Source organism: Notamacropus eugenii, chromosome 6 (assembly GCF_028372415.1).
Source record: "Notamacropus eugenii isolate mMacEug1 chromosome 6, mMacEug1.pri_v2, whole genome shotgun sequence".
In the NCBI taxonomy this organism is placed as follows: Eukaryota; Metazoa; Chordata; class Mammalia; order Diprotodontia; family Macropodidae; genus Notamacropus; species Notamacropus eugenii.
In genome coordinates this window covers 331,278,780-331,300,847 of record NC_092877.1, presented here as the reverse complement: position 1 = coordinate 331,300,847, position 22,068 = coordinate 331,278,780, and the positions used below count along the sequence as shown (strand labels likewise).

The 22,068-nt window shown below is 41.4% G+C and overlaps 1 protein-coding gene across 1 annotated transcript in view; it reads right to left on the bottom strand.

The window, feature by feature from the left end:
• Positions 1–5,262: 5,262 nt before the first annotated feature.
• U2SURP (U2 snRNP associated SURP domain containing) overlaps positions 5,263–22,068 on the bottom strand; it is a 105,510-nt gene continuing 88,704 nt past the window's right edge. Inside the window, exon 28 of the mRNA XM_072618215.1 lies at positions 5,263–5,901. Within this exon, the coding sequence (XP_072474316.1) occupies positions 5,898–5,901 (4 nt within the window). The 3' untranslated portion in view covers positions 5,263–5,897. The remainder of the gene's footprint in view (positions 5,902–22,068) is intronic.

Sequence of the window (22,068 nt, the reverse complement as noted above, 5' to 3'; positions counted from 1 at the left end):
ATCTCTTTTCTCTCTAGTTTTCACCAACTCAACTCCAAGGGTACCCAAGAGCACCAAGCAATCCACTGAGGATAGTAGCGTATCATTGGGCTTTGAGTCTCAGGTTACGTGTATAAAGAGTGGTTTCAATTGAGCCATCTCATGCTAGCTTCTAAAAATAATCAGTTCCATTGAAACAGATCTACTTTGGAAAAAAAATGATCGTTATCAGTTGAATGCCTACCAACTCTCCTCCAGCCCTTGACCTGTGGATGGGACATCCTAGGAGATGAAATCTTAGCACAGTGTTGGAGTTATGATTTTTGAGCTGTTTATTCTTCAACCTTTTTCTCGACTGAAATGGTTGCCTTTGTCTGAAACAGAATTTCCAATCCACTCTCATTCAGGATGTAATGATTCAAGAATCCACAAGGAATGATGTAGTTCAGTTTGTGCAAACTGAGGGACTCAAACCAGATGGATCCTAAAGTTCCTTTCAACTATAAATCCTACGAATGCCCAAAATGTTGCTAAGTGAACAAGAAGCAATGTGAAAAGGAAGGAAGGGAAAAAGGAACAAAACAAGGAAGAAAGGAAGGAGGGAAAGAAAGAAAGAAGAAAAGAAATATTAGTTTCTTCCAGAGCATCCTAATAATTTCATACATCAAATATTTTCAAAATTATCTCCAAATGAACAATGTTTTCAGTTTTTCTAGGATAAGAAATAAATGTACTTAACATAAATTTATGGGAAGACAGTGGAGAGGCAGGAAGACAGTGAGCTCTCCCCACATATAATAAACAAACAAAAAAAACTCTCCTCCAAACAGATCTAGAAAATACAACAAACCAAATCCTGATGTGGAAATTCAAGAAAAAAATAAATGCAAGTAATTTTTCCATCCCAGGTCAGCATAGGGAAACAGACAAAGAAGTCTGCAGACCCTGGGGATGGAATATGAGCAGGAATTACCCCTGGAAACATTCCAGCAGGGAGAGCCTATGTACTAGGGGAAAAAAGATATCTCAGATTCAGACAGGGGTCTGAACTTAGGCAAAGAGAACTAGGTGTCAACGGGCAGCTCTGTCAGTCACAGATCTCTGAGGAGGGACCCTGCACCTAGAGGTGACATACCAAGATAAGGAGTGGTAGCTGGCCCAAATTGTATACTGAGCTAAAAGCAAATTCTGAGTAGCCATGTGTCTCAGAGCCCAGGTGTGGAGTAGAATCTCGTTTCCTACTTTCAGCCCAGTCTGAAGCCTGCAGCAGAACAACCAGAGCAGGAATCTCAGACCAAAGAGAAGACACTCTATTACTCTAAACCAAAAGAGTTTTCCATCTGACTGGAAGTAATTAATTCTAGCAGCATTCTACCAAAACTTCAAAACGTTTAAGCCCATGAGCCTGTTGCTCACACTCAAACCCAGAGCTTAAACTAGAGAGACAATGATCAGACTTTGGCCTGGATCAGACCACTTTGGGAGCACTGAAAATTTTCAAGTCCCCAGTCGGAACTGTCCCTGAGATAACCTAAGAGTCAATATTCCAAGAAGAAGTAGCAGGACAAACTCAGATATTCCCTCCAGAAGTTCACAGAACCTAACTGAAGTGCACAGAAACTGGCCATAACACAAAGTCTGAAGGCAGAAAATAGGTTGGAAGAAGGAGCAGGCAAAAAATACATACATACATACACACACACACACACACACACACACACACACACACATTATGGAGACATAGAGATAGGGAGGCTCAAGTCACAAACCCAGAAGAAAATACATCAAAACATCTACAAGCAAAGTCTCAGACAAAAACATGGTTTAGGCACAAATTCAACTATATTTCCTGGAAAAAATGAAACAAGAGTTTAAAGGGTTTCTTAAAGATCTTTTAAATGTTTTTAATCAATGAAATAAAAGCACTAGAGGAAAAATTGGAAAAGAAATTAGAACTATGGGAGAAAGAACTAGAAAGGGAATCAGCAGTTTTTCTGAGACATCAAAGATAAGGAATCTGAGTCTATGCCCATAAATAGGGATAGAACACTATTGTGTGACAAGAAATGCTGAAGGCGGTGGCTTCGGAGAAACCTAGGAAGACTTACATGAACTGATGCGGAGTGAAGTGAGCAGAATCAAGAAAGCAACTTATTTATAATATTGTATTATCAGAATTATTGGCAATATTGTAAAGACAAACAACTTTGAAAGACTTGGGAACTCTGGCATGATGACTAATCACAATTCCAAATGACTAATAATGAAACATGCTGCCCACTTCCTGACTGAGGGGAGAAAGACTCAGAGTACAGAATGAGATATATATTTAAAGATGACCTATGTAGAAACTTGCTTTTCTTGACTATACATATTTGTAACAGAATTTTTGTTTTTCTTTCTTTCTTAGTGGTAGAGGGGGAGTGGGAGGAGAGTAGGTGGATTTTTGCTTGTTGAAAAAATTATTTTTTAAATAAAAAACAGAAGAAAAACATTAAATTTATGGTCATGGGAATATCTGAATTTTCTGTTTATTAAGCTTTCATTTGAATTCCAGAAAGTTTCCCCAATGCACTAATTAAAAAGGAAAATTTAATATAGACTTATAAACAAGAAGAAAAAAATCAATCCCCAAATTTCCATCAGCCCTTCTTACATATTCTCATGAACTGAAATTCAATTGTTTGTTTAGATTCAGATATGTGATTTCATCCATGTAGGAAACTCCTAGGGTAGGAAAATCTCCACCAATGCAGATCAGCAGCTTGCTTATAACTTAAAATCTTAGGTAGTTGCTTTTATGTAATTCTATCTAATATTTAAGCTCACCAATCATAGATCAAGAAAATAAAGCTGAAGGAACCTTGGATGTCATCTAGTTGAACCCTTATGTTGAACAGGAATCCTCTCTACACATATACGAAAAGTAATTATCCAGTCTTTGACCTGAAGAACTATCGAGGACAATCCAGCCTTTCACCTACCTTTCTAGGTTTATTGGACATTGCTTCCTTTCACCCATTCTATATGCCAGGCAAACATCCTGCTGGTAGCTCTTCATTCATGAGATTCTATCTCCAAGTGGTCTCCTGAGCCTGGAATGCCCTCCCTCTTTCTCTCTGACTCTCAGAATTCCTCATTTCCTTGCTCAAACACCTCTTCCTCTAGGAGATCTTTCCTGATCCCCCTTCCCTCTAGTAAAATTACTTTATATTTGCTCTTTGCATAGTTTGTTCCTTGGCTGCGGTTTCCATGTGACCAGGGACTCCCTCGGTGACCTCCTGCCACTCCACTGTTGCTGGTTTTCATGCCTGCTCAGCCCAGTCTGCCACTATCCCTAGGGCCCATTTGGTTCCTCCTTTTAAAAAAATATTTTTAATAAATTGTGGCCTTGATAGACATTAACAAACATGAATATTTCTGGATACAAAGAAGAGAAAGAGAGGGTTGTGTATGAAACAGTGAATCTTTTTTTAAATATAAGTAATAGGGAGTGGGGTCAGGGGAAGCAACTAGCCAGTGAAGGGCCCAGTCTTTAGAGCATTTTCAATATCCATGTAGAGGGTTGATGAACCTGATGTGGCTCCACTTCAGAGAAGGCATAAGTATCCTCTGACTGTTTCCTGTCTACTGACTTCATTGTGACAAAAAGTCTTTTAATTGGTTGCTGGGCTGGAATTGAAAACAAGAATTAAAGAGATGAATTTTTTTCTTCTTCCCTGGTGGCAAGTGAGGCAAGATCTACTGTGTGCCCCCAGGTGGGGAGGAAGGAGTGGGAGAGCCCTCAAATCTTCTCTCCTATCCAGCTACCATGTGTCCTTGAATGCATGGCACTTTTGTTTCTTGTGTCTTTGTTTTCCTGATTTTTAGTGAATGAATATTATATTTGGAGTGGACTGGTGACAACCTTGTGAACTTCAAAAGAGACATCAAAGGTCCCCATGGGAATGGGAGCTGGTGACAGTAATAGCTAAGACTATGGAGGAACCAGCCCTGAGGTAAGACCTAAATAAGCCAGCAGTTATGGCAACCAAGACACCATATCCTACAAGCAAGCAAGGGAGTGACTCATCCATAACCAGAACTGAACTTAGTAAAGGAATGTTTTATAGCAATCCCTTTTAGATTTGAGCCCACTCTCCTGAGGGGACAAAGTGTGTAGAATGCAGAATGTATTGTTATATTTCAGTCCTTGTTATATCTCTGTAGTAAAGATTGCTTTTTAAAAGCTAATTTATTTTAATTTCCTAATTGATGTAGACGAGATTTAACTGGCAATTGATCTAGGAAGTGGAAGAACACATCAGATGGGGGCTTATAAACAACAGTATTTATTAGTAGAGTCCAGAGGAGAGAACTGGCCAGTAATGGAGACCTGACCTGTCCATCTAAATTAGTTTGGAAAAGCCTATGTGATACATGAATAATACACATATAACACATATGCACATATTTTACATACATATTATACACATACGTATATGTGTATGTGTGTGCGTGTATATATATTATCAATAAAAGATTTTAGACTTCTCTACTTATCATTTATCCCATTCTCAATTTCCTCTTATTCTCCTGTGTATTTTTAAATTTTTCTCTGATGATCTTTTCTTCATTTTCTTTTTACCTACGTCACCATCAATACCTCCACCAAAAAAAAAAAAAAGCTCTCCCTGGGGACCAATAAATAAAGCCAATCAAAGTAAATTCAAACATTAGTGGTTCTTGTATGTCTTATTCTGCACCTGCTATTTACTCCTCTCTGACAAGAAGTGAGAAGGATGCTTTAACACTGGTCTTCTGGTGCCCTGATTTCTTAGTACATGGATCAGTGAAGTCTCTTTTTTTTATATTATTGGTCATCGTATATATTGTTCTCCTGGTTCTGCTGATTTGGATGCATCATGTCATATAAGTCTTCCCAGATTTCTCTAGCTCTATCCTTTATTTTTTTTATCTTCTCTGGCAGTGCAATAATACATTAGTATTTATATTTTCTCTACTCAAGTGGCAAGAGATGAAATCAGAGATCCTGGCCATAACTGCAGTATACAGTTGTATAGCATTTTATAGTTTACAAAACATTTCATATGCATTATTGCCATAAAACACTCCCACTGGGCTCACATTTTTGACTTGAACTGGTCCCAGAAGTTGTGTCTCCAGTTGGCTGGCTGCTACTACTTTCCAGATTCTAGGAATGACCTTATGGGTGGTAATTCTAACATTTATTCACAAGCCCCCACCAGTGACTTACCCTTAAAAATAAGACAGAGGACTTAGTTAATTCTTTAGCAAAGAAATTTACTCAACTGGCTTAGGAAGAACAGTAGTCACAAAGCATTTTCCTCTAAACAAAGATTGTACTCTTCCACTGATACACACAGATAGGTGCTCAAGGAGGGGGAAAGTAGCCACACACTTAAAGTACAATAGTAATGAGACATACATAAGGTACACACTTGCCATGGCAGCTTACAACCCTGGAGGTGTAGGGCCTCAATATCCGTTCTTTCTCTGGATGATTTTCTCTGTGAGATGTGGCTGTAGTGACGGATAAGTTGCTCCTATGCTCAGCTAGGCCAACCCCTTGAAGGTGTGAAAAGTTCAGTCCACTGCTGGGCTCTGCTTCTGAGCTGGCTCTTCACCAAGCTCAGCTGCTACTGGACTGGATGGAGTGAGTGGTTTGGCCATTAGGCAGAGATGCTACTGGGCTACTGCTAGACTTGCCAGACTAAGTTAAGCTGATCACTCGGTGCTAAGTACCAGCTGTTAGATGGGGCAAGCAGTTTGCTCAGCTACTGGGCTCATCTCTGCTGAATGGGTCCATTGGATTCACTGGCCTCATCCTTGATTGGCAGCTGACATCTTTCACCGCATTCGTCCACTGGCCCAGCTGTGCATTACTGTGGCTCTCTTTATCTGGATAAAGGGGAAAAACCCAGTGAAGAAAAACCATAATGTGTCAAATTTTTGGTACTTTCAGCCTTTAAGTAGATATCTAGCCCACAAAAAGTGAATTTGCACAACACTTAGAATGAATTTAAGAATTTGTGAGACCTTGCTAAGCAAATTGTTTACCAGCACATTAATGTAATTGGATTTTACTGAGCTGTAAGAAATGATGAATACAGAGGAGCATGGAAAGATCTATATGAACTGATGCAGAGTGAAATAAGCAGAGCCAAGAAAACAAGGTATATAGTGACTATGACAATGTAAATGGAAAAGAACAGCCACAAACGCATCAAAATCTCATGCTATAAAATTATAAAGACCACACAGAGCTCAAAATAAGAGATATGAGAAGACACTAGCACCTACTCTAGCCCTTTGCAGAAGTGGGAGGGCCACAAGTACTGTACAATTTACATATTTTTCAAACTTCTTAACATATTAATCAATTATGCTGATTTTTCCTCTTTTTTTGTCTCAGAAAAACACTATTATATAGGATGGTTCTCTGGGACAGGAAAGGAGAAGGACATGGGGGAAAGTGTGGTGAAGTAAGAAGCAAAAGACATCCACAAAAACTTATTTTTAAAAAAGTATGAGAGCACCTGGGATAAAGAAAGAGAGGTGTGTGTGTGTGTGTGTGTGTGTGTGTGTGTGTGTGTGTTCAGATATAAGCTACTGAAATGAATACAAAAGGACCAAGGTTCATTGATCTGTGCACACTGCTTTTTCCTCATTGACAATAGCTCCCTTTGTAATATCAGGGCATTAAAGAATGCCAGAGTTGGGAAGGATATAAGGGATTATCTAGTCCAATCCTGTCATTTTTTGTTAAGTGAGGAAGCTAATATCCATAGAGGCAAAGTGAATTGTGAAAGACAGGCATCTATGTGCAACAGTGTTTAAAGTGCTGGATTTTGAGTCAGAAGACCTGAATTTGAATGCTGCTTCAGACACCTAACTAGCTGTGTGAACCGGGGCAAGTCCCTTAACTTCTTGATGCCTCAGTTTTTTATCTAAATGGCACCTATTTTGTTGTGGGTGGAGGGGAATCAAGTGGAATATCAAGTGATTTACAAACTTCAGAGTATTATATCAATGTTAACTTCTCATGAGAGTACATAACTAGTAACTGACTGGGTCAGAACTCAAACCCAGGACTTGGGATTCGAAGACTGTGACATATGATCTTGTCACAACAGGTCTTCAAATCAATTTTGTACATCATGAATTGAATACAAGAAGTTACTAAAACAAATTCAGCTGAAGAGAAGAAATTGACTACTACCACGACTCACAGATAGGTATGACTAAGGAAAAGGGGTCGCCCCCATAAGACCAGCAAAAGCTAAATTTCTACAGCCCAGAAGGAGCTGATGTGACAATTCACCCAGCAGCGATGACACGTTTAAATGCGAATTTGCTGTGACCCATGCTAGTGAGATACTGTGTCAAGTCAGAGACTAAGCTGGGGGAAGTGTGTGTGCTTTAGTTGTGCAAACATCCGCTCTTAAAAGTTAAGTGATGTTAACTGTTTAAAGGCAACTGAAACACTAATGGCAGTAACTTGGAACTGGTAACAACAGGGAGAAACTTACCCAGAGTGGAGGGTCCAACCAATGGCATTGGAAAAGGATACCACAAACTCTTAAGGGTACCTCTGGGGTCAGGAGTCCCAAGAGAACACTTGCTATGTCAAAAACAGGGCAAGGCATGGTATAATGGGACAATTGCCTACTGGGAGTCAAAAGACTTGGCTTCAAACTTCAGTTCTGCTACTCATTTATGACCTGTGTGATTCTAGTGGAGTCACAGCTTTTCTGGGTCTCAATGTGTTAAATCTATTAAATTATCTATTAAATCTATTAAAATAAGAAGGTTTAAACTAGACGGTATCTGGGGTTTCTTTCAGCTAGTTGGTATGCTGGTAAATGTCAAACAACCCATTAGGAAAGGAGGAGAGAGGGAACGTATACTGATACCCTTTTAAATTTAATCTGTATTTTCAACATTTTCTCCATCACTTTCTTCAATCTGGACAATCACCAAAACAATAAATAAAGCCCTGATCCCTAGCATTCGTGAATTTCCACACTGTAAATGTTCACACTAAACATTTAACAATCGGCTCTCCAGTCTGTTCAAGCTAACTCTAGCGAACCCCTGCTTTCAGCTCCAAATCTAGGATGTTATGAGGCTAAGGAACTCTTTTTCAACAGAATATGGGAAATATGGGTGTCCAAACTGAACTCTCAAAATAGATTAATCCAGAGAGAATCACAACTAAGGAGAAAGAGGAAATACTTTTTAGGGTAATGCTACAACCAACCAAATGTGGTTCCCCAACTCTAGAGGTCAGTGAATTTGGTCTCTCCTCTGATCTTAATCCTCCCCACCAACTCCCCACATCAGATTAGGAGCAAGGTGGCTAGGAAGTGAGAAAGGAATTTAACCCTAGGCAAGCAGAGGGGTCACCTCTAGACTGAAACAAATCCCTCCAAGCTCCCCGTCTCCCTTCAGACAAATCCAGTCCAGCTACTGGGACTTCAGAGCATGAGAGTTGTTCACCCAAGGGACTATACCAAGATTCTCCTATAACAAATTCTGACATATTTCATACCACTGCCATAGATTCTTCTATTGTGTTGGCTTAGGGGACATGGGCAAGGAGTTGTGTATATGTGTGTGGTTTTGGTAAGACTGATGATTTCCCTGGTGTACAGAACTGTTGATGAGGAAATGGCTTGTACCAGTGCAGTTCAGCATTGATTTGTAACCCGTAACCTGGGGCACTGGGGAGGTTAAGTGATTTGTCCAAAGTATATATGAGAGTCAAGGTTTTCTCTCTATTATTAATCAACATGTAGGTGGTATTAACAAAAGAAAATGTGAGTGCCATATCACCCAGTTAAAGAAAACAAAAAACGTGGAACAGAATCTGGGAAACGAATGCATATTAGAAATTCTATACTCCATTTATTAACAGTTGGAAGCAAAAGTTAAAAGGTTACCACAATGGAAACAATCCAAGCAGCTAAAAAAAAAGCAATTTGAATCATTAAAAACTTTATTTTAGGGGTATGAGAAGCAAAGAAATCAAAAGAGAAAGTGACCTTCCCCTGTCGCCCCCCAAACAGGTTGCCTCCAGCAGAAATTATAGGTAGGTAATCCTTATGGAAGGCAGTCAGGCATCACAATGGATAAAAGGCCCAGTCTGAAGATGGGAAGACTTTCTGAACTCAAATCTGACCTCAGACACTTACTAGCCATGTGATCCCAGGCAAGTCATTTAACCCTGTTTGCCTCAGTTGCCTCATCTGTAAAATGAGCTGGTGAAGGAAATGGCAAATCACTCCAGTATCTTTGCCAAGAAAACCCTAAATGGGATCACAGAGAGTCAGACACTACTGAAACAATACAACAAAATTCCTTATGGAACCCAGTTCTATTGATCAATATGGATTATGTAAGGAAATTGCAGAAACTTTACAACACAGCTCTTCAATCTGCAAAACTTTAGTACCCAACAAGACATGACCTGATAACTAAAAGTATCCATGAGCTCACTATCTTCCACAAACTAACAGATAGCAACACTTCACAAGTCTCGACACAGCCTTGAGAATTCACTGACATGCTATATTGGAAATGGACCATGATCACGGACTACATACATCATTGCCCCACAAATCACCCTGCCTGACAATGAGCCACCCAAATCTAAGAACAATATTTATAATAGCTGTCATCCATAAGGAGTGCTCACCATCTCAAACCAATATGGCAGGAAAATCTGTCCAAATATAGAGACCTAGCAAAAGAAAACCAAATCATGTAGAAACAAGATGAAGGAGAGAGAGAGCATCCTTGTCATCCTGTCTGCTAAGCAAAGACATCCCCAAGATGCTTTCCGAGTTTACAGAAGATAAGCTGACATCCCCATCATTTTATTCAGTTACACAAAGCAGTTATTTCATCAAGCTGTTCAACAGTTTTTAGAACATTGAATATAAAGGAAAAATAAGTAACAGGATAATAACTTGTCCCAGGACAAGTTTCTATTTGAATTTTTTAAAGATGAAAAGGTAAGTAAAATAAGAGCAACAATTACAATAGCTGCTACTTATGTCACATTTTCAGATTTGTGATATGTTTTACATGAATTGGCTCTCCGATCTTCATGACTCTATGAGGTATGGGCTACAGACATTTTCATCCCTATTTTACAGATGAGGAAACTGAGACATGATCAGAACACTGGCACATGGCTCATAGGAGGAGGTAGTTTTTTTTTGGGTGTCTCTTTGCTGATGTACTCCTCAGAATAATGTTTGTTGCCTATATTCAAAATTGAAGGAAATGTTACATGTCAATGAAAATAAAGATGTACATTTTTCTCCAATCCAAGGCCACAGATTCTAGGTTAAGACCCCCTGGGCTAGAAATAGGAGTCAATTCAATTCAATTTTGTTGTTTAGCCATTTTCAATCATATCAGACTCTGGGACTCCATTTGGGGTTTTCTTGGCAGAGATACTAAAGTGGTTTGCCATTTCCTTCTCCAGCTCGTTTTACAGATGAGGAAACTGAGGCTAACAGGGTTAAATGACTCAGCTAGTGTCTGAGCCTGGATTTGAACTCAGGGAGCTGAGTCTTCCTGACTCCAGGCCGAGCACTGTGCACTATGTCTCCAACTAGCTGCCTACTATTTGCTATGTACTCTGCTTGGTACTGGGGATACAAAACAAAAATGAAATCACACAGCAAAGCAATACACATATATATAGCCAATAAAAATATAAATGCAGATATTACTGACACTAAGCCATCGGCCAATAAGTATTTCTTAGGGATTCACAATTGGTAGGCACAGTGTTCGGCTCTGGGGACAGACAGAGCAAACACGGTCCATATTTCAGTGGTAGAGACGACCCATACATAAAATGGTGCACATAGCACAAATACGTGGATAGAAGGCAGCCATGCAGGGGAAGGCCCTCAAAGGTCGGAGACCCAACTACCCACATTGCCATGTGCTTCCCTGGGAGGCACTTATGTTCATTTACTTTTATCTCCTGGGGTTCATATTCACCCACCAATCACTGAAAGAGAAAATAACCCAAGTTCTTCAATATCCTCAGGACACTGTCCACGTGAAGCTTCATTTACCACTCTGCTGCCAACATCACTCTCAAGTTTCCATGCAGCTCAACCTTCACCCATCCTATCGCTGCCTGCCACACTCCATACTTTCCAAAATTCACTGGAGAATTTAAGCAATTTGTGTCCACATTTTTCAATATTACTTTAAGAGGAGATGCTGTTTTATGACTGTCTCTAGCTGCCCTTTCCAATTCCAGTATTCTCATACCCTCTTCATCCTGCCCAAGAACCTTTTCTCCTTACACATACATTTACTTTAGATAGTTCTAACTCACAGGAATGTAAAATGTGACCATGGAAAGCAAGTTTTGGCCATAGCAGCTTTTTAGCTTTTCCAACAGAGCTTTCTTCATCACTAACAAGTTGTTAAGAACAATCATCTTTTTATAGCTTTTTTTTCCCACTATGGTGAGTACTTATTATAGAAAATATCTTAGTTCCACCAAGGGACCAACGAAACGAGATCTGCATGGCACTTTATTAACCCACTCGATTATGCCCATGATGGAGGGAGAGGCAAGGCAATTTAACATCCCTGGCAGATATGGAAATGGTCCAGTGCTTTACAAAAATGAAAAACATCAGTCTGGAGATGACTGGTTAATGCCAGAATCTGACATATCTAACTAGGCACAAGTCAGGCTCTGGGGTTCCCCCAGTCTACCTTTCTAAAACAGGACAGCTTTGAAGCCCCTGTGGTCAAGCCACATGGTTGAATTTGGAAGACATTCTAGGAAGTCTATTCCAGGCCTGGAATAGCTCCAGGGACTCAGATCATAAGATCATAGGTCTGGGTGTTACCATACCTAGATCTACCTCTGACATAAATACGAGTTTCTGGGACTCTCTAGGGGATCCAACATAGGACATCAGGGATATCTGAAATCAAATCTGAAACCTCAGTAGCAAAACTGAGGATCCAGAACTGTCCTTAGCCTGTTGTCAATTCAATTCATTAAGTACCTACTTTGAGCAAGGCAAGTAGTGTGGCACTGTGGATAGAAGGCTACCCAGGGGGACCTGAGTTCAAGCCCTGGCTCTAATACATACTAACTTTGGGACTGTAAGGCATGTAAACTCTCAGTGTCACACAGGCCACTCCCTGTGACTATTAATTACAGATGAGCTGGTGATCTACATCAGAGGAGAGAGTTTCCACACTAGAAATTGCCTGCACTGATGGAATCAGAGGTCTATCCCTTTTTCCCTCGATTAAAATTTTAAAAACAACCATGTTCAAATCAATATATTAGCCACTGGAGCACAGATGCTGCTTTGAAAAAGCTTGCAATCTAGTAGAGGGACATGGTTCATGTATAAATAGCTGTGAACCAGGGGAGGATGAGTCAGGTGCAAAGGAGAGGTCCAGCCAATTTATTAGGAGAAATTTGGGGGTGGGAGGTCAGTCTGAGAAGGCTTCATGGAAGATATAGCACCTTAATTAAGCCTTAAAGGAAGGGAAAGGCTAAAGTAGATGGAGGTGTGCAAGGAATTGGAGACGAGAGGTCAGGATGAGATGGTAGAATATTCATGTAGAAGCTAATAAAAATGTAAAGGAAAATATTGCTGACTCTAAGCAATCAGTCAATTAATAAGTATTTATTAGTTGTTTACAACATGCTGGGCACAAAGACACAAAGAACTGGCAAAAACCAATCCATTTTGGCTGGAACGTAGGGTAAATGAAACACATCTAGAAAGGGAGGACTTTGCCTGCCAAGGGCAGGAGTTCATTCATATTTCACTCAGTAGACAATAGGGAGCTATGGAAAGTGTTGGAATTACAGGAGAAACATATCCAGGGATAGAGGAATGAACTGGGAGGATTGTTTTGGCAGCTGCAGAAGGATATGTTGAAGAGGACCATGGGTCTTGGCCGGAAGGTCAGTTGGGTGAGAACAGATGACAGCCTAGAGTCACTGCAGAGGGAAAGGAGAGGAGAAAGACTGGATGGAGAGAGATAAGGTGATGGCAAGGGAAGATACAAAGGTGACTCAGAGGTCTTGAGCCTTGGCAACTTGGAGGACACCATCAGCAGAAATGGAGAATTCAAGAGGAGGGGCAGGTTTTTGTGGGAAAGAAGATGAGTTCAGTCAGTCAATAAGCACTTATTAAGTGTACTGCATTACCAAGCACTACGCTAGGCTTGGGGAGACAGAGAAAGGTAAAACTCAATCCCTGCCCTCAAGGAGCTCACAAGCTAATGGAAAGAAGTCTGAGTTCAGCATTTTGGAAGGAAATACAGGTTGAGATATCCATACGGTAAAAGGGAATATGGGACTAGCGTTTTGGAGAAAAATTGGAAGTAGGAATAGAAATTTCTAGAAGCAGCTAGGTGGCTCAGTGCATAGAGCACTGGGCCTGGAGTGAGGAAGACTCAGATCAAATCTGTGTAATCTGGGATGAGTCATCTAATTTCTGTTTGCCTCCATTTCTCAAGTGTGAAATGGGACTAATCTTCGCACCTACTTCCCACAGGTGTGAGGACAAAATGAGAAAATATTTATAAAATGCTTAGCACACTACCTGGCATAAGGAGGCCATAAACAGCAGTCTATTATCGTTGTTATTATTCAATGGAGGAATCTTAGAGGTGATAATTAAATACAGGGAAGTGGATGAGGTTACCAAGAAAGAGTGGATCAATCCATCCACCAAAAAGTATTTAGTAAATGCTGGGTTCAGGACCCAGACTCCTTCCCGATTCTCTGAGTTTCGCCACGTCATAGCAGTCTTCTCTCCATGGAACCTCACTCTTCCCCCACAACCCCTTCCTCTAACTGGCTGGCTCCTCCCAGAACCTCTGCTATAAGGAAAATGCCCAGGTCAGTCGGGTTTGCTCCTTCCTTCTTCTCCAAACTCTTACTCTCAGACTTCTGGCTTCACCACGCCCCTCTCCCTTCACTTTTGAACTTCTTTTTACAAGTTGAATCCCCCCATCAGAATATGAGTCCCTTCAGGGCAGGGACTGTCCTTTTTGCTTGTATATGTATTCCAGTGCCTGACATACAGTAAGCGTTTAATCAATGCTTGTCGACTTGATGCGGCAGAACACTGCGAAAGGCATTGGAGATATAAAGACAGAGAAAAGAAGACAACACGAATACATTGTGCCTTTGTTTTACATGTAAAGTAATTTGGAGAGGACAGGAGAGGAGCCAGTAGAAGCTGGGAAATAGGAAAGGGAAAGACTTCATGGAGAAGGTGATGCCTGAGCTAAGCTTTGATGGTAACTGGGATTCCATGAGGGGAGAGTGAGGAAAGAGTGCATTTCATGCCTGGGGGTGGGGGGGGGGAGCAGCCTGTACCAAGACATGGGGACAAGAGATGGAATATCACATGAGATGTCCATTCTAGGTGGACCAGGCATATGGGAAAAGGAGAAACCTCAATAAGATGACTGGAAAAGTTGGCAGAATCCAGGTTGTGACGAGCTGTGCATGCAAAATGGAGGAGGCTGACTGGCTCCTAGGGTGATAGGGAACCACTGGAATTTATCGAGTGGTGCAGCAACACAGTCTCACATGTCCTTTAGGAAGAGCACTTTGGCAACTGTGTGAAGAATGGATTGAAGAGGATAGAGATTTGAGGCAGGAAGACCAACTAGGGGGCTAATACAGTCATTCAGATAATAGGGGGTGAGGGATGAAGGGGAGAGGAGAGGGGAGAAGAGAGGAAAAGAGGGGAGGGGAGAGGAGGGAAGAGGGGAAGAGAGGAGGGGAGAAGGGAGGACAGGAGAGAACAGAAGAGGGGAGAAGAGGGGAGGAGAAAGGAAGGGAGGGGAGGGGAGGGGAGGAGAGGATAGATGGGAAAAGAATGGATCAGAGAAGGAAAAGAACCTTAAGAGTGTAGCAACTAAAGCTGAGAAAGAAGAAAGTACTCAGAAAGATGATGTTCCACCGGGTCAAATGCTTCACGGAGATTAAAAGGATAAGAACAGAAAAGAGCACATTGGATCCAGCTAGAAAGAGGATAGCTAGGTGGTGCAGTGGATAGAATACTGGGCTTGGAACCAAAAAGACCATCTTCCCAAGTTCAAATCTGCCTCAGACATTTCCCAGCTGTGTGGCCCTAAACAAGTCACTTAACCCTGTCTGCCTCAGCTTCTTCATCTGTAAAATGAGCTAGAGAAGGAAATGGCAAACTGCTCCAGTATTTTTGCCAAGAAAACCCAAAATGGAATCACAGAGAATCAGATACAACTGAACAATAACAAAGAGAAAAAAGTCACCAGCATCCTTGAATAGAACAGTTTCCATAGAGTAGTGGGGATGGAAATCAGAATGCAAAAGACTAAGGGTAGAGGTGGGTGGTGAGGAAGGAGAGGCAGTAAGTGCAAACTATTCTTTTTAGAAATGTAGTTGTTTAAGGGAAAGTCAAAAATAGAAGAAAAGCTCAGAGGAGCGGCTGGGTCAAAGGAAGGTTGTGTTGGGGGTTTGGGGATTTGCTTTGGTTTTGGAACCATTTTCTTGTTGTTTAATATGGCGGAGACCTGAACACAGGCTGAAGGGAACGACTCAAGGTCCTCAACTTAGAATCTGTTCATTAGTTTTAAAAAATATTTAAAAAATAAACAGTATTTTAATATAATCACTTTCCTCTGCAATCTAATGCAATATTTTAAGCATTTAAAAGCTTTATTCCAGGAAGGGGTCCAGAAAGATTCACCCAACTGTCAAAGGAGTCCATGACACCCACAAAATGGTGAAGAATCCCTGCAGACTAAAGATGTATGAGAGAGTGGGAAGCAAGGTCACAGAGGAGGAAGGAGAAAACATCCTGTATGGCTGCCCATCTCTTCCCTGGCAAAACTGGCTCACGCTGCCACCAGTACAGGGAAGAGGGAGAAAAGTTTTCTATCAAAGATGGGTGGGTTCCAGTATTTTCCTCCTCTTTTTTCCTGACACTAATTCTTTCCCAACCTGTTCGCAGCAGTCAAGTGCATACTTATGTTTTAAAGGCAAAATTAAACCAAAGGGTTAGGAAACCTCTGCCCTCTCCTTTACTGGAATCCAAGGGAGAGGCCACCTACACCCTAAGCAACAAGCTCAAAAAAGAAAGGCAGTTTTTCTTCCTTTCTTCCTTCTTTTCTTTTTGCATTATAAATGATTTTATTTCATTCTATTGAGGAGTGACCTCCTGCTTGTCTTTTATTTTTAATGTAAAATTTGTAATTAACAAAAATTGATTTTCTGTCTCTCCTTCCTCTGTCTCTCCTCAATCAAAATAAAAATTTATTTTGAGAGAGGGAGAGAGGGAGAGAGAGAGAGAGAGGGAGGGAAGGAGGGAGGGAGGGAGGAGAGAGAGAGAGAGAGAGAGAGAGAGAGAGAGAGAGAGAGAGAGAGAGAGAGAGAGAGAGAGAGAGAGAGAGAGAACAAAACCCTTGTGGCAAATAGATCCATTAGATTATGAGCTCCTTGAGGGCAGGGACTGTCTTATGCCTTTTGTATTCAGAGGGCTTAGCACAGTGCCTTGGCACATAGTAGAATTTAATAAATGTTCACTGATTCTGACTTTGAAAACCTAACTTCTTTTCTACTTTTCTTACAGCTTTGCTGAGGGGACGGCTCCTCCTATCTGAGTCGTCCATCAGCTGCCCCAGTAACAGGGCCCCAGGCACCAGCGAGGAGCTGCTGGTTGCACATATCCTTTAAGAAGGGGCTATAGCTCTTGTCTAACTAGATGAGGCCAGATCTCATCTCCAGTTCCATGGGAAGTGCTTCATTCCAACCCCTCTACATAAATAATATACACTTGCGAGTTCAGCAGAACAAATCCACAGCCTCAGCTTTGCACAGGGGCCAATGATTAAATAATCCCCACTAGGCATCTTCATCACTGTTCCATGTTTAGGTCCTTAGGTCTCACTGTTTCTTCCTAATATCCACAACACTAGGCAAGAAAATAGTTTTTTCCTGGCATCATACCTATTCTGTTTCTCACTGGCCCAGGATTCCACAGAAAGAACTCTCCTGAAATACCTCTTAAGATCTATTTACTTTGGACCCTAAACATACAGCTCCAGATTGATTTGCAGGGTCTGAGTTGAAGGGAACACCACCATGTTGTCCTATCTTCAGATCAGCTGCCTATATGCTCTGAGTCATTTGGTTAATGACGGTGATGGATTTGCACTGACCCACCCACACTCTCGTCTGGTCACTTTTGCATCCAGCTGTACACATGTGAGACGTAGCTAACTGCAGCACAAACTCTCCCTCTCTTTCCATATACACATACATGTGTATAAAATGCACACACAATTCTATATACAGGAGCACCATCTGTGACTAGAGCAAAAAACAAACACATTCCGGGCCTTATAATCCGGAACTAGGGGATGCCATTATTTTCATTCTTGGAGCTAATTAACTCACTAAAGTTTAAATAATTAGTTTCATGCCCCTACTGAAAAGTTAGTCCTAGTCAATCACGCAGCCAATTTTGTCTTGTCCTCAGTCAATAAGCATTAATAGGAACATCTTAGAGGGGATGGGGCAAGGGAGGAGTATAATCTATTTCCTCTCTGAAACATGCCAGTTCTCAACTAGGCCAACCATGCAAAAAAGGCAAAAATTACTGAGGAACGCCCAGGCTGACTAAGAAACAGGCCTGCTCCTACAGAAGCAATCCTAAGCAATAACTGCCCCTTGTTCATCCCCCTTTTGTTGTATCCCCAACATTTAACACAATGCCTTCAGTAGACATTTAACAAATGCTAGTTGACTGTCCAAGTGCAAGGCAGGAGATTCTGCCCAAAGAGCAAGACAGAAAAGAGCCCACTTGTCTGGATTTGGCAGGCAGGGCACATGAACTGGGGACTCAATCAAGGATGGATTTTAGAAGACCCCTTCCTACATCTTCCAGGCAAAGGAATGGGGGACCATCTCCAGGCATCCTGATCTATAACTTGCTACTGGACTCAGATGGCTCTGGAAGAGGTGGGTCTGTTGACTTTGCCCAGTTCCCCCTCACTTAAAGTGAATTCACTTGCTAGTCATGGCATCAGTTTCCTGATGTCATGGTCCTCTTCAAGAACGAAGGACAAACCACAACAACTGAGGCATATGAACAGACTTTGTGGTGACTAGTCACCAAATTACTGAATCTCAGAAATGGAATGGAACTCAGATGCTGTTTAGTCCGACCAGCACCTAACCAAGAATATATCAACAAATGGTCCTGTAATAATCTTAGCTTGAAGACCTCCAGTGAAGAAGATCCCCTTCTCCCCATAGCCCATGCCTCTTTTGGATGGCTCTAATTGTTAGGAAATCTCTTCTAATATCAAGCCTAAATATGACTCTCCTCTACTCAGAGTAAGTCTGTCCTCTGATCTCAAGGACAAGCCTTCAAATATCTGAAGACAGTATACTCCTTCCCACACAAGTCTTCTTTTTCCAGATTAAACATCTCCAGTTCCTTGTACCAGCCTCCATATGACATGATCACAAGTTCCATCAGTCATCAGCCTGGTCACCCTCTTCTGGGCAATTTTCCTCTTGCCAATGTCCTTCCTAAGATGTAATGCCCAAGACTGAACACAGTATCCCAGCTGTGATCTGGGCAGGGCTGAGTAGAGCCATGCTACCATTTCCCTGGTCCAAAACACCACCATTTTCTTATAATGCTTCTAAAGGTTATATTACAGGCATTGTGGTGGGCTGAATATCACATGGAGCTGGAGTTAGGAAAACCTGGATGTGAATTCTGCCTCAGATAGTAACTACATGACATGGGCAAGTCACAACCCCTATGAACCTCATTTTTCTCATCTCTAGAGTGAAAAAGTTGAATTCAATAATCTTTAAGGTCCTTTCCAACTTCACATCTATGATAGTATTCCTTTGGGGCCACCATGGTTGACTCATTATGTACTTGTAACTTACTAATACCCTCAGTACATTTTCAGGTAAACAATTATCTCACCATATCTTTCCTGAATCATACTTGAGAAATTGATTTTGTAGTCCACATATGATGTCATTTATCCTTATCTTATTAGATTAACCAAAACTTTCTGGGTCATCAAGTCAACGAAGGAAACCAACAAGCATTTCTTAAATGCTTACTATGTTACAAGCACAACGCTAAGTGCTGGGATTTCAAATAGGAATAAGAATAAAGTCCCTGCATTCATGGACCTCACATTTTAACAGAGAGAAGACAACACACAGAGATCTGTGCCAAGTTTTTTTGAAATCTTGACTCTATCAGTCATTTTGTTAGCTAGTCCTAAAGCCAGGGTTTTGTGTCATCTGAACACCAGGTAGGCATGCCATGACAGCATGGCCTTCTCTAAATCCTGGATGCAAATGGTGCATAGCGCAGGATCAAGACACAACACAGAGAAGTTGGCAGTGGTTGTCAAGGGCCATTATCTTCATTCACCCAAACAAGGTCAGTAATCCCCAGGGGTCTAAGTAAAAGGAATGTCTAGATGTTCTGAGTCAGTAGGTAAGGAGAGGAACCAGTGTGATTCTTCTCATTCCTCAAACTGTGAACAGGAGTATAATAAACTAATTGTTAGTGCTTTCATCCAGTATTGACACAACTGCTAAAGATGAAGGGATGAGCAATTAGCATTGATTGTATGATATAAATTAGCAGCTCTTTAAAAAATAAACATTTGTCCAAGATGCTCAGCACGTATTGTTACTGACTGAATACAGAAGAATGTTATGTGGTTCTACCAGAAATTGCATATTTCGTACTTTTTTTCATCTTTTTGAGTTGTAAGAATTATATTAAGGAAATTTTACATGAGGTTGTTTACAAGGGGAAAACAAACATATTTCACCAAGCACAGTCAGTTATATGATAAAGATTATAATAGGCAACATGCCCTGCTGAAAAGAGCATTTGCTTCCTGAAGTACTGGGTCCAAATCCTACTTTTGCGACTGGGGATGTCCTTGGGCCCCTCTGGGCCTCATTTTCCACATCTCCAAAATGAAGAGGTTAGATTAGATGCTAGCAAAGGCCCCTTTCAGCTCTAAATTCTGTGACAGATATTCACAGGTTTGAACAACTGCTGCTGTTCTACAACCATGTGTCCTTGGACTCCAGTGGAAAGCCCTAGGGCCCTAGAAACAGCAGTTTCCATGAGCCCACTAATCCAACCTCCATTCCAGCCCCTGAAGCCACCATTGAGGAGCCCACCAACTGCTGATCAACTGTCACCAACAGGTGGGTACGGCAAAGGGCACCAGGAATAGTAACATTACCATCCCCACTTAAATTGGCCCTGATTGCAGTCCACCCAAGTCACCCCCGTGGAAGAGGGGCCAGCTATTCCCACCAACTACAATACAGACAAGCCAGCCTAGCTGAACAGCAAGGCACTCTGAGGGAGAGAGAGGGGTCAGCTATTGCTGGTGAGGTAAATCACTACCACCATCTCCCCTCAGACCCTGATGGAGAGAATCCAGGATCCTGACTCCCAAAGCCCCTGGGAATAGCAATGTACCACAGACCACAGGTCCTGATTTCCAGAAACAAGCAGGATAACCATCATGTACAGAAACAACTCTTGTGGAGGTGCAACCTGTTAACTGTGCCTACAGGTGATGTAGCCCCTCCCTCCTTAACAGCCACAACAAAAGAAGACCCAGAAAGAAAGTACTCACCACCAAAATTCTTGGCATTGTGAAATGATTCTAAAACAGATGTAGTTTTATCAAGGGAAATGGCATTAAAGAAGCATTACCATCTTTGATGCTGTATCCTAAGAACCATGGGACCTTTCCATCTGACCTGTAGCTGAAATCTTATCTATGGGTAGTCTTGCTCCTTAGAATGTGAGTTTGTTGAGAGCAGGGATAGTCTGATTTCCTCATTTGCACCTCCAACCTTAGTGCTTTGTACATCGTTAAGTGCCTAATAAATGCTTTCTCACTCGTGGATTCCTTTATTCCAGTTATGGAGAATAACATGAGTTAAGGGACCTTTCAAAAAACAAATGTAGCAACAGCAGCGACAAAATAAAAGCTCTTGGTCAGGCTGAGTAGGTCCCCAGACTTTTTCCACTGATCACTGGTTTCTCTCTATATAATGGAAACTCGACTCTCTTTGTAGAAAGTCATCCCTAGCCCCAGGTTCTACTTATTGAGGGCCTCTGTGTGATAAGTGATCGATAGCCGTTCAAATGACAAAGTCCTTAAGAAATCCAACCGAGATACAGAGGTGGTTTATCTCATTTTATCTTCACAAGCCTTGCAAGATAGGAGGTTGGCATGTAGGAATTTCCACTCCCTGGCTCCAGCCTTTTTTTCCAGTCATATATATTACTTCTCTTTATTTTCCTGGTGAAGTTGGTGAATACAAATTCTCACAACTCAGCAAGATACCTTCCCCCCCCCCCTTCACATTCACACAAGCCAGCTTGATGTGGATCCCTAATCCTACTGTAAGCCTTGGTTCAAGTGTCCTTTCCTGAGACCTTCCCTCCTCCCCTTTTTCCCTGTCCCTACCTACTTTATCAAACATACTTACCTGGGTACAAGTAATCTCCTCATTCTTAAAAAAAACTTCCTGAAAGTAAAGTCTCTTTGATTTCTGTCTTTGTATGCCCAGTGGCTAGAACAGTGCTTGGCACAAGCTGAACATTTAATAAATGGTTGTATAAAAGCGGGATTGATGAGTAAATCAAGCAAGTCACCCCACCTCTACTTAAAGGGATAAGTTGCCCTGAAACTCTAAGGAGTTAAAACAAGTCTCAACCAACCTATCAAACACATGAGAATAAAGGTGAAGTGTCCTTGAACTAAGCAGAATGACTGACAGGAATATTTGGATTGGCTCAAGGAAGTTAGCTGTGCTCGTGGGCCATCCATAAAATGGAAGGGGAGAGGAAAGGAGGGAAGGGGAGATTGTCCTGGCTTAGTAGCGTTAAAGATGCAGCCAGGTCCTGATTATATAATGAAAAAGGCTGCTCCCACCCACATAGGAGGGGAATGCAGAATGTCTTCTCC